The sequence below is a fragment of the Panthera tigris genome, chromosome D4, assembly GCF_018350195.1.
Source record: "Panthera tigris isolate Pti1 chromosome D4, P.tigris_Pti1_mat1.1, whole genome shotgun sequence".
Taxonomy (NCBI): Eukaryota; Metazoa; Chordata; class Mammalia; order Carnivora; family Felidae; genus Panthera; species Panthera tigris.
The window spans coordinates 11,941,964-11,953,999 of NC_056672.1; the positions used below are offsets into that span (position 1 = coordinate 11,941,964).

At 54.4% G+C, this 12,036-nt stretch overlaps 1 protein-coding gene across 2 annotated transcripts in view; it reads right to left on the reverse strand.

Annotated features, from left to right (window-relative positions):
* APBA1 (amyloid beta precursor protein binding family A member 1) overlaps positions 1 to 12,036 on the reverse strand; it is a 207,803-nt gene continuing 195,767 nt past the window's right edge. For both annotated transcript variants that reach the window (XM_042965242.1, XM_042965241.1), the window contains 3 exons: positions 5,799 to 5,918; positions 2,820 to 2,960; positions 1 to 2,035 (listed from right to left, as the gene is read on the reverse strand). In XM_042965242.1, the coding sequence (XP_042821176.1) occupies positions 1,964 to 2,035; positions 2,820 to 2,960; positions 5,799 to 5,918 (333 nt within the window). In that variant the 3' untranslated portion in view covers positions 1 to 1,963. The remainder of the gene's footprint in view (positions 2,036 to 2,819; positions 2,961 to 5,798; positions 5,919 to 12,036) is intronic.

Here is a 12,036-nt window from a genome sequence, read left to right on the forward strand (position 1 = left end):
GGCAGAGGGAAGAGCGACACAAGGCTCTTGAGTCCTTGACTATTTTGTCAGACACACTACAGTTTGGTAAACTGAGAACTTGGGGCCATGGTTCTGGCTGATTCGGGCTGTGTGGGGCTGAGCCTCCTCTGAAGTCCAGGGGTCCTGGACTGTCCAGCCTGGCTCCCCTGCAGAGGGGGCAGCCCCTACTTTATTAAGGTTTATACTACAAACTGAGGGCCGACCACTGATGCCTTTGGAACATTCGGCTTTCCTGACTCACAGAATCCCTGAGGTACAGAAATCCCAGGGGAACACACTGCACAGTCGTCTGGGGCTAGTCTCTTGTTCCGATTTTTTTTATGTTCATGTGTCTCCCTCCCCGAAATCCCTCCAACAAATAAATACATGAGCCAGTCCACATATGCTCACCGAATTCCTGTTTGCACAGATACAACATAAATATCCCATGTGCAGAGAGCAGGGACTCTTAATATTACAAAATATATTAGTTTCTCTTCCCCGGTCTCTGCTGAGGTCATGAATGAAATGGAACAAAAAAAAAAAGCAAACCAACCCACACCCACCTACATGAAAACAAAATGCTCTTTGGACCAAGAGTAATTGAAAACTGGCTCAGGATAATATCACTACAACATCTGCATGAACTGAGACAGAATCCACAACACGAGGCACCTGGTGAGAACAAGCAGCATCTCACCCAAGTGCAAGCGCTCTCAGACCCACCAGGCAACAAGCAAGCTGATGTTTCTAGAACACACGTGGGGATGCTCAGGCATTGTGTGAGGTCATCCTTGTCCCCTTAGTTTTGTGGTTTATTACTATTCTGGCCTCTCGAATCCCATCCTGCTACGTGGCCCTGAGCAGAGAGGAAAGCTGGTCTTACCTCGGGCCAGGAAGCCTAACACGACTGCATCTGCGCTCTCTTCCTCCACGGGAGCAGTCCGTCCTTCCGAGACCCCCAGGGTGAGTGTGGAGTGGGGGCACGAAGGGAGTCCACTAGGACCCTGAGCCAAGGCGGCGCTGGTGGGGCCAGGCCTCGGGGCGGGTGGGGGGGTCTCGCCCCGGACAAGGCTGAGCAGCCCCTGCAGGCCTCACCTGCCAGGGGAAGGGACCTCGTGGAGAGGCGAGGTGGGCTTTCCAAGGGCTCTGTGTGCCTCACTGGTGAGGGAAGGAGGCGAGGGCGATACCTACACAAGAGAGGCTGTATACGTACCTGTGTGGCAGAGAGGGAGGAAGAAAGTACCTGCCCATGTCTCTCGGCTGGTTGGTGACCTTAGCACAGCCTGAGGCAGCTGGGCTGCCCCAGGACCTGCCGAGCTCTCTGCACCAAGATGGCACCCTGGTCCCAGGCCGTCTCCCTCCTACCCTTGGGGGAGAAGGCTCACCTTTAAGAACGCAATTATGTCGAAACTAAAAGTAGTTATGGAAGAGGCATAAGGTTGGCTCAGAAATTCTGGGCGGAGGGGTGTGGAGCCCCAAGTCCAGTGTGGTGGGCAGGGCAAACCCTGAAAGACACAGCTGGTCTCTGCTGATACACCGTGTTCCCATACACTGAGCCAATCAGGGCCAAGACCAGCCGCTGGACTGTAGGCCCTGCTGACTCAGCGCCCTCACTGCCCCCCCAGGAGCACCTCTTGGGGGAAGGGAGGACTCCCCTGGAGCCGTGACGGTCCTCCTGGGAGCCCCCGGGGGCCCTTCAGGATGGTCTGGGCAGACACCCGGTGGGTACTGGCTGCTCTCTACCCTCAAGGGCATGTGTACAAAACTTTCTGGGCGTTAAAAAAAAAAAAATGCAAACTGGAGAGAGAGTAAAGAGGTCTGCAGATTCTTCTCTTCCTGTGTAGAACCGGTGCTGGGCGTGAGAGGGAAATGTCTCAGTGGGCACACAGATGCAGCACGAGAAACACACCACGAGTGAGGACAGTCCTCCATGCAAGCCGCCAGGCGGGGGGACACGGCCTCAGATGTAAACGGGTTGCTCCTGGGCCGTCAGCAGTCGGTACATGGCAGCCGGCATCGTCTTCATGTGAATCTGAGGGCAGAAACGTGCATCAGCAGGCCTGAGGCTGCGGGGTGGGGTGGGGTGGGGTGTGGCTGTGTGGCCATGGCCCCCCGTTGCCCCGGGGGGGGGCAGCATCTCTAACCACGGCGGGGTGGGGGGGGGAGCTCCGAAGATCGCCCCCCACCAGCCACAGGGACCTGACTGAGGCCTCCAGGAAGAGAGGGATCCACGGGCTTTCTAAAACGTGTGGGGTGGCACAGAGTGCGCAGTGAAAACCGGGGAAGCTTTGTTTCGCAGCCAAGGCAAAAGGAGAAAATCCCTTAAAAGCAAGGGAGAGTGGCAGTAGGTAGGGGCAGTGGGTTGGGACTCCTCCCCTAGGGGGTCAGGTGGCTCAGGAGGTGGGCCCTGGAACAGCCATCGCCACCTGGAGGAGGCTGGAGCCCGGAGCTGCCCCTGGAGGCCTGGTCCATCTATCAGACGGTCAATCTGAGACTTCCATGGCCCAGCAGGTGTGGTGACATTAACTGGAAGAATGGACAGAACTCGGGCGGCCCCAGGGGGAAGCCACAATAATGAGTCTGAGAGTTGAGAAGAAAAGGTGAGCAAATAATGCAGGAGAGAGTGAATCCTGTTTCTAGGAGCCGCTCTCGGACGCTGCTAGGCAGTGGGTGACCTCTGGCCTGAGTCTGACGGTTCTGCTTGTCGAGCAGGGTTTTGAACCACAAAGGACTCTGCCTCGAAGGCCTGTGTGGGGCCGCGCAGGTGCGAGGCCGGGGTCCCCCAGGCACACCCCCACCCCAGCCCCCGCTCCTACCTCCCCCACCGCATTGGAGAGGATGTGGACGATCTTCTCGTGAGGCGTGGCCACCACGCTCTGCCCGTTGATCTCGATGATCCGATGTCCCACGCGGACGCCGCCTCTCTCGGCTATGCCCCCTCGCATGAGGCTGCAGATCTGTCAGAGCCAAAGGCCACACCGTTAACCCTCACGGCAGGACCGCATGTCGGAGAGGTGGGCGGAGACAGGACTGGCTTTCCTGGACCCCTGCCCTCCGTTCTCCACGGTTACTTTTTGGGGCATTCCAATCTCTTGGTTTCCTTTTGCAAGCGACAGGGCTCCGTGGGCGCACAGGGCCACCCGGCCGCTGCACCCCGCCCGGGGGATGTAGTACATCGCAGGAGGTCATGGCACACTGAGTTCCGACTGCCTGTCATCCCAGCTGGGTCCTGGGGAAAAGAGCTTTTTGGACCTGTCACCGAGTCACCAACGGTTTCAAACTCTCAGCCTGTGTAACACAGGCGAATACTATTTCCCACATTCACTGCTAGGACTCAGACATCCAACTGGATCATCTGCAGCCTGCTTTTCAGGGTCACGGTTACATGAGCCAAACCCCGCTTTGGGTTTCCAAAGTGTGGCCAGCTGGCCGGGACTTGCTCCTTTCGACCTTCTCGACTTAGCAGCCCGTGTTCAAACTCACTTCCCCCCGGAAAGGACATCGGGGCTGGGTTTTGCCTCTGTGTAGCCGCACATCATGGTGTGCAGAAGCTGCGGGCCGGTGGAAATGAGCTCCCCAGGGCTTGGAGTTGGAGGGCTGGGGGCTCAGCCCTGCAGGGGAAGGCCGCCCCCACTTCAAACAGAACATCAGACTTTCTCCAAAAGAGTGTGTTTTTAGTTTCCAAAGTTGACATTTCACACCAGATCGTGCGCTTTTTTTTTTTTTAACGTTTATTTATTTTTGAGACAGAGACCGAGCATGAACGGGGGAGGGGCAGAGAGAGAGGGAGACACAGAATCTGTAACGGGCTCCAGGCTCTGAGCCATCAGCACAGAGCCCGAACCCACGGACCGCGAGATCGTGACCTGAGTTGAAGTCGGACGCTTAACCAACTGAGCCACCCAGGCGCCCCAGATCGTGCGCCTTTTAAGCCCACGTAGACAAGACCGTGGCATCGTGCGACAATGCTCTGTGACCGAGTGTGTGGACCCCGCAGAGCCCCCCACCCAGTACTCTGGGGTCAGAATGCTGCTTAGGTGCTTCCCACACTTGAGACAAAACCGAGGGACCCACTGGTGCTATACAACAACTCTTTGTTCATAGCTGAACTTTTAAAATTATTTGCATATGAACAAAGCAAACAAGGAAATATCGGCAGATAAAAACAGGTATCTGCCCAAAAGCGTAAGGAGTAAGTAACCCCGGCTCCCTTCCTAAGAGGAAAGTGAGGCCGCTGAGGTCCAAGGAACAGATGAAGGGGAACTTCAAAGGTACTTCAAGGGTATTTCTAAACCTTGAAACAGACTTGGAATAAAATTTTAAAAAACCTACCACTCTTAATTGAGATTTTTAAGGGGGAAAAGAATAGCGTTCTTCAATCTGGAAAGATGAAGGGAAAGAGGAGAGACATCCAAAATCTAAAAAATCAAGGTCGCAGGCAGAGAACAGGATGGTCATCAGAGCCCACAATTATTGTGATTGCAGAATAAGGCAAACCAGCACAAAAAGGGAGTAATGCTGAGTATGGAGTTTCTGTGTGGAATGAAGAAAAAGTTCTAGAAAGAGACAGTCGTGACGGTTATACCACTCTGTGAATATACTTTAATGCCACTGAACTGTATGCTTAAAGATGGTTTAGATTGAGGGGCATCCGATAGACTGACCCACTTAGTCAGTCAAGCGTCCAACTTCAGCTCAGGTTATGATCTCACAGTTTGTGGGTTCGAGCCCCGCATCGGGCTCTGTGCTGACAGCTCAGAGCCTGGAGCCTGCTTCCGATTCTGTGTCTCCCTCTCTCTCTGCCCCTCCCCCACTCGCACTGTCTCTCTCTCTCTCTCTCTGAAAAATAAATAAACATTAAATTAAAAAAGAAAAGTATTGTTTCCGGACAGATATCCATGTGATGAAAATACTCTTCATCCCTAAAGTGCTATTCAGGTTAAAAGGGCAAGGCAGAAAACATGCACGCATCACAGCCGTGGGGGCCGGGGCTCTCCACCTGCACTGTGCCCTGGAATCACTGGGGAGCCCGCCCAGTGCTGCACACCCCTGGTGGGGGGCTGGGCAGCTCTATAGGGGCTAACAGGTGTACCCAGGTGGTGACACAATGGCATCCCCTGGCCGGAGGGGAAGGACACACTTGGTGACACATCCCAGCCTATCTCAAGTTGGCAGCTGGGAGGTTGACCCTTGCACCATCACAGAGAGATTCAGGGCCAGGGCCCTGGGAACCACCCTTCTCTTCTCATGTGCAAGGGCACAGGATTCTCTGCCCACAGGGGCACACAGGGCCTGCCCTCACCCACTCCTCCCTCTCCTTGCTGGGTTCTCTCAGGGAACTGCCTGGCTTTAAAAAATAAAAATTTGGGGCCTCTGGCTGATTCAGTCAGTTAAATGTTCAATAAATATATATGCAGATGAATGAATGAAAAATTTTCTCGATCTATAAAATGAGTTTTGACTAGATTTTGGACCGTGTACTTAAATAATCGTCAAGAGGCGCCTGAGTGGCTCAGTCGGTTGAGCATCCCACTTCAGCTCAGGTTATGATTTCATGGTTGGTGGGTTCAAGCCCCACATTGGGCTCTGTGCTGACAGCTCAGAGCCTGGAGCCTGAGTCTGACAGATTCTGTGTGTGTCTCTCTCTCTCTCTCTCCGTCCCTCCCTTGCTCATGCTCTATCTCTCTCTCAAAAACAAACATTAAAAATAAATTAAAAATAAAAGTTAAAAAACAAACACTGTACCACGGTTTTATTTGTCAGATCTTTGGAAGAAAGTGTGGAGCCCTACTTACGATTCCATTCTGGACGCTGAAACCCAGCTGGTAGCGGAGGTCCGGTCTCCTGATCAACACGGTCGTCACTGGAGGACACCTCACGATGTTCAGCTTGACCCGGGGCTGATTCTTCAAACCCTGAAATGTGAATGGAGCACAGTGGAGACGGTGACCGGTGAGGCGGGCAGAAGAGATCCAAGCAGACAGCACCAAAGGCAAATGGAGTCCTAAGGAGTCCCAGGGGATCTTCCATTATTTCTGGGACACACGAAGCAGACCCGCATGCAGGCTGACCGTGCCCAAGCAGGGACAATCCACTGCTAGCCTGTACCAACTCAGGGCCCAAAGAGCTCATTGACCCCTCACACCTGTGGCCAGTGTGCTCTGTGAGCGCACAGGGCTTGTGGGAGACCTGGGGAGGCTGCTTAAGAATCAGCCACTCTGTGTTGGCACCACGTGTGGGCACCCTACCCTCGAGGTCCGTCAAAACCCATGCAGCCGATGAAACCAGCTGAGCCGCCCGTCACTGAGCATGGGCTCCTGCCGCCCACAGGAGCTGTCTCCTTCAGTCTCCTTGACAAACTGCAGCTCTAACTATGTCCATTCTACAGAAGAAGACACCGAGGCTCAGAGATCCTAAGCAACTCACCCCACTTCGCCCGCAGCGGGATCCAACCGCACATCTGTTCTGTTTTCAAAACCAAGCATTTCGCCTACACCATGATCCCCCCTAAAGACAACGGGACAGCGTGTATCATTCATGAGTAAGGCTTGCTCGACCAAGCCGCCAGGGAGAGCAATAAAAGAATGAATTCGTGCCACCAAAGCTTCTATTCTGGCCTTGCACGGGGCCCTGTCGTCAGCTTACTTTCCTATCCGGCTCGAGTCCAGGGCTCCTAACATCTGACTTCCCCACTGCCTTTGATGGATTGCAGTTGGTCCCTTCAACGTGTGAGTTTTGACGGTGCTCAATTTAACTTCCCACCTCCAGCATCTCTGCCCGTCTCCTGGGCGTTCTGAATCGCTCTGTTTTCTGCCGGATCGGAGCCTCCCAGGGGCTGCAATTTGGGTAATGCTCGGTGCTCACACGCAGGCAGCCCTCGCCAACCACTCTCTGTGGTTTCTGGAAGATCTCTGGGAAGCTTCTCTGGTTCACAAAGTGATGATGTCCAAGTGCAGCAGCAGCAGACGAGCTGAGAGCAGTTCTCCCCGGGCAAAGTCCGCCAGGGACTGGCCTTCCGCACGACACAGGCCTGCTGTCCACGGGCACAGGGCTCCACAGGGCTCCGATGCGTCAAGCTGTGTTTCCGCCTCTGCAGTCAGGCGTCCTCGACACTCCACCCCTCCCTTCCTCCACCTGTGTCTCCACATCACTCAGACAAGTGGTGGGTGACACCCGGAGGTCCCCTCCAGCTCTAGTTCTGAGTTCCCCCTTTCCACGCATTCCTTCCCTCAGCGTATTTGCCAACAACACCACGTCTCGGCCATTATGCTTAAAAACACCCATTTCTGCTCAGATCGTGATCTCACAGTTGGTGAGATCGAGCCCCGCCTCGGGCTCTACGCTGACAGTGTGGATCCGGTTGGGATTCTCTCTCTCTCCTGCTCTCTACCCCTCTCCCACTCACGTTCTTTCTCTCTCAAAATAAATAAACATTAAAAAATATTAATAAAAAACCAATTTCTAAAATTAAAAATGGGCATCTTTCAGGAAGGTGGTGCTCAGATATTAATGCGCATACAGTTGACCTTTGAACAATGCAGGGGTCAGAGGCGCTGACCACCCCCCCTCCCCGACCAAATCGTGCGGTTGAAAATTCACATACAACTTTTGAGTCCCCTGAAACTTAACTACAACAGCCTACGGTGACCAGAAGCCTTACCAATAACATTAACAAAGCATATCTTGTAGATGGATTATACACTGTGTTATTATAATAAAGTAGGCTAGAGAGAAAGCAAAGGTTGCTAGGAAAATCACAAGTTAGAAAATACATTTCCAGGACTGTGCTGTATTTATTGAAAAACACCTGTGATAAATGGGCCCGTGTAATTCAAGCCCGTGTTGCTCAAGTGCGTATCTCTCTCCCTCCAGTGCCTCGTCTTTCTCATCCACTGGACTAGTCAATATTTACTGATCACTCCCCGCGTGCCAAGGCTGGTGTTAGGCAGTGGGGAGGGCTGCAGGCACACGCAGGGCAACCAGAGGGGCTGGCCCCCCTTCCCGCCCTCCACAATCACACAGCAGGTGACCAGGAATTGGTTGGAACCAGAGGGAAGTATGCCCCCAAAACGAGCACACACAAGTCCAGCTTCTGAAGTCTGCACCTCTGGGGTGACGCAGGTGTGCATGTGACGCTCAGAGAGCACACCCTGAAAAGCCAGAGAAGGACTCTATTTTCTCAATTACCCCAAAAAAGCTCACATCGCTCCGGTGGGTTCCTTTTTCGTGTGTGTGAATTGACTGAAGAGGCCTGATTTGTCCTTCAGTGAACGAAGTTCTAGACTGAGGAAATGTGCTGCCAGATGAGGCTTAAAGAGGCGGCAATTTGGAGAAGGGACGGCAATTTGGAGTAGCCGGAGAACGTCACTGCTCCGCTGTTCCCCATCAGTGCTCCAAGTTGGGTCCCATTAACTTGGATTTCTGAGCTGCCATTTGAGAGGAGATGCCAATTAAATAAGCGGTCATTCTGTCCCCATGACAGCAGTGGAATGCTATAGCAAATTAAGAAATACTGTGGGAGAGGAAGGGGAAGGGAGAGGGGAGAGGGGAGAGGGGAGAGGGGAGAGGGGAGAGGGGAGAGGGGAGAGGGGAGAGGGGAGAGGGGAGAGGGGAGAGGGGAGAGGGGAGAGGGGAGAGGGGAGAGGGGAGAGGGGAAGGGAGAGGGGAGAGGGGAAGGGAGAGGGGAGAGGGGAAGGGAGAGGGGAGAGGGGAAGGGAGAGGGGAGAAGGGAAGGGAGAGGGGAGAGGGGAGAGGGGAGAGGGGAGAGGGGAGAGGGGAGAGGGGAGAGGGGAGAGGGGGGGGGAGAGGGGAGGGGAGGGGAGAGGGGAGAGGGGAGAGGGGAGAGGGGAGAGGGGGAGAGGGGAAGGGAGGAGACAGAAGCCAGAATCGTCTCTATAGTAACAGGAAAGCAGGACCATGATCCTGTGGAAGGGAGAGGAAAGCAGTGCTCTAGTTTAAAAAAGAAAAAATAATCAGGAGGGCAGGACCACAGAGGCAAGGAACTGCCTGAGGAACTGGCAGGAACAAGGCAAGGAACTGACTGCTAACAAGCTTTGCCTACCAACACTTATGCCTTAGTAATTAGGACAGGAGAAACAGGTGCTAGGGAAGAAAGCAATGAAAAGGATTCATTACCTCTCTTTTCTCGAAATGTTTCTGTTTTCCTATAACTGGGGGTGGGATGGGGGGGGAAGTCAACATGTGTTAAAGTGGAAAGACACAGAATACATGGTGTAGACCCTTGTTTCTCAAAGGGCTTTGGGAGACTGGTGACGTCATCACCTGCCAGCTTGCTGAGGGAGAATCCCACCCCAGACACGTGCAATCTGCATTTCAACAACAGCCCCAGGGCTTTCAATTCAAAGTTTTCTAAGCCGTGAACTATCCATCTATATCCATCAGGATGAGAGCGGCTAACTTCATTGCAAGGTGCACTGGCACAGCAGTGAAATGAGCTACCGACCAGAAGCCCTGAAGAAGCCCAGAATATTCCCCTGCGCTGGCCCCACAGGTGGGGCGGGGCAGTGTGATCATGTGCTTAGGTGGAGGCAAAAGAGGTATGCCGTCTGAGGACTTTTTTAAAATTTAAAAAAGATTTCATTTTTTGAGAGAGAGGGTGCCAGTGAGCGAAGAGCAAAGAGAGAGGGAGAATCCCACGAGGGAGGGAGGGAGGGAGGAGGGGAGAGAGAGGGAGAGAGAAGGAGAGAGAGGGAGAGAGAGGGAGAGAGAGGGAGAGGGAGAGGGAGAGAGAGGGAGAGGGAGAGGGAGAGGGAGAGAGAGGGAGAGGGAGAGGGAGAGAGAGGGAGAGGGAGAGGGAGAGAGGGAGAGGGAGAGAGGGAGAGGGAGAGGGAGAGGGAGAGGGAGAGGGAGAGAGAGAGAGGGAGAGGGAGAGGGAGAGAGAGAGAGGGAGAGGGAGAGAGAGAGAGGGAGAGAGGGAGAGGGAGAGGGAGAGAGGGAGAGGGAGAGAGAGAGAGGGAGAGAGAGAGAGGGAGAGAGAGAGAGGGAGAGAGAGAGAGGGAGAGAGAGAGAGGGAGAGAGGGAGAGAGAGAGAGAGAGAGAGAGAGAGAGAGAGGGAGGGAGAGAGGGAGAGAGGGAGAGAGGGAGGGAGGGAGGGAGGGAGGGAGGGAGGGAGGGAGGGAGGGAGAAGCAGGGCTTCCCCAAAGCAGGGCTCGAACTCACAAACCCTGAGATCATGACCTGAGCCAAAGTCAGATGCTTAACCGACTGAGCCACCCAGGCGCCCCTGTCTAGGGAATTTTAAAACAATATGACAACCCACAGAAAGTCTGCATTTGGTGCTGGCAATCCTAGCTGAAGTCAGTGGTAAATTCTCCTCCCAGGCAGGATGGACCACTCACATCTCTCTGCTTGACAAAGCAGCACGTCTCAGGGCACCGAGGACGGTAGGCTGTGTCCTGGCTGGACCTGCCGGCTACGTCCTCGTCTGCTGAAGGCAGCCCTGGAGGCACTGGTTTTCTTGCTCTGCCTCTTCAGCAGTGATGCCATGTGGCCTTTGAATTCTGATTCCACAGAGACTCCATTTATAGACATCAAAGATCAGCTCCCGGTGCAAACAAACCTTCTCCCAGGTTTTTGGGAAATTGCCTCCAGGGTGCTCTGATTGCTCGCGGAGCAAGCTTTGTGTCTACCTTGATGAGAGAGAGAAGATGAGTCCTTGTGGGGCCCCTGCGCCTGGCACTGGCCTTGGGGTCTCAGCCTCCCTCATCTGGTCTGCCTTCTTACATCTGGATGCAGCTGTCTGCAGGAGAAACCTGGGCAGGTCATCTGCACCCTGGGGGGGTCTCTGACGGCTTGTCTGTGAACCAAGTGCCCACGAGGGAGGGGGCTGGCTGTCGCGAGGAGGGAGGGAGGGAATGAAGGTGGGCGCCGCCTGGCAGGTGCGTAACGGGCACGGGCAGGAAGCCTCAGGAAGCTTCTCCTCCGTATTCTCTCCCTCTTCAGGCTCCTCTTCCCCAAACGTTTCCAGGCCCAGACCCACTCCCCATGCCCCCTCACCCACCTCCCTCTCTCTGAATGGATCCCTTCCCCCACCTCCGAACCCCTGCACTCCCAACACAGGCTTTCTCAGCCTTTGCACTTGGGCTCATTCTCCGCATGGGGCTGGGTGTCTGGCACCATCCTGCACCTCTACCCACGAGATGCTACAGCATCTCCTTCTCCCAGTTCTCTCAACCTAAACCGTCTCCAGACCCTGCCAAGCTTCTCCTGAGGAAGGAGGTGCGTGTCAAGATCCTCGGCCGAGAACCACTGCCTCAGGGGCTGAGCGATATCAAGGGGGCTGAGTGACCTGGACCCACCACTGATGAGTGATTACATCACTTTTCCGTGCCTCAGTTTCCTTACTTGCACAACGGGCATGACAATAATACCTACCCTACAGAAGGCTGCCATGAGGGTGCCACGAGCAAACGCGCACATTCTCATAATGGTGCCAGGCACACAGCGCTCAGCTGCCTTTAGCTACCCGTTCTTTCCTTCACACCTTTCCAGCAAGACCAAGTTCCTGGATGCAGACTGTCTATCATGTGTGTCTGGTTCCCATGGCCCCTCAGGGGTTTTCGTGCCCGCACAGTGTTAAGTCATTTGCTCACTGGTATGAAAGGGTATCCGTGAACCTTGACACGTGTGAGTTGCCAAACGTGGGTGGGTCCTGTGACCCCACTCCAAGCCCCCAGACCCCTGGTCTCTCCACGGTACCACACCACTAAATCAGCCTTCCCTGGCTGTGCTCAGGCGTGTCTCCACCGGCCGCAAAGCCAGCCCAGTGCCCATCACGTCAAGCAGCAACTCCAGAAGGCCGGTTCCCTTTATGTTAGCCATCCGCCTAGATCTTACTCCTCCCTTCCAAGCCCACCTTAAAAATCCGAAAGAATTCTCCTCCCTCTGCGTGTGTGCAGCATTTCTCCTCTCTGTTGCCATTAGGCCCACCGAACCCTTTCAGTGATAAATTATCCTCCACAGAGTGCTGATATTCTGCTTCTCCAAAGTTCAGCTCTGCCTAACGGAGGCCCA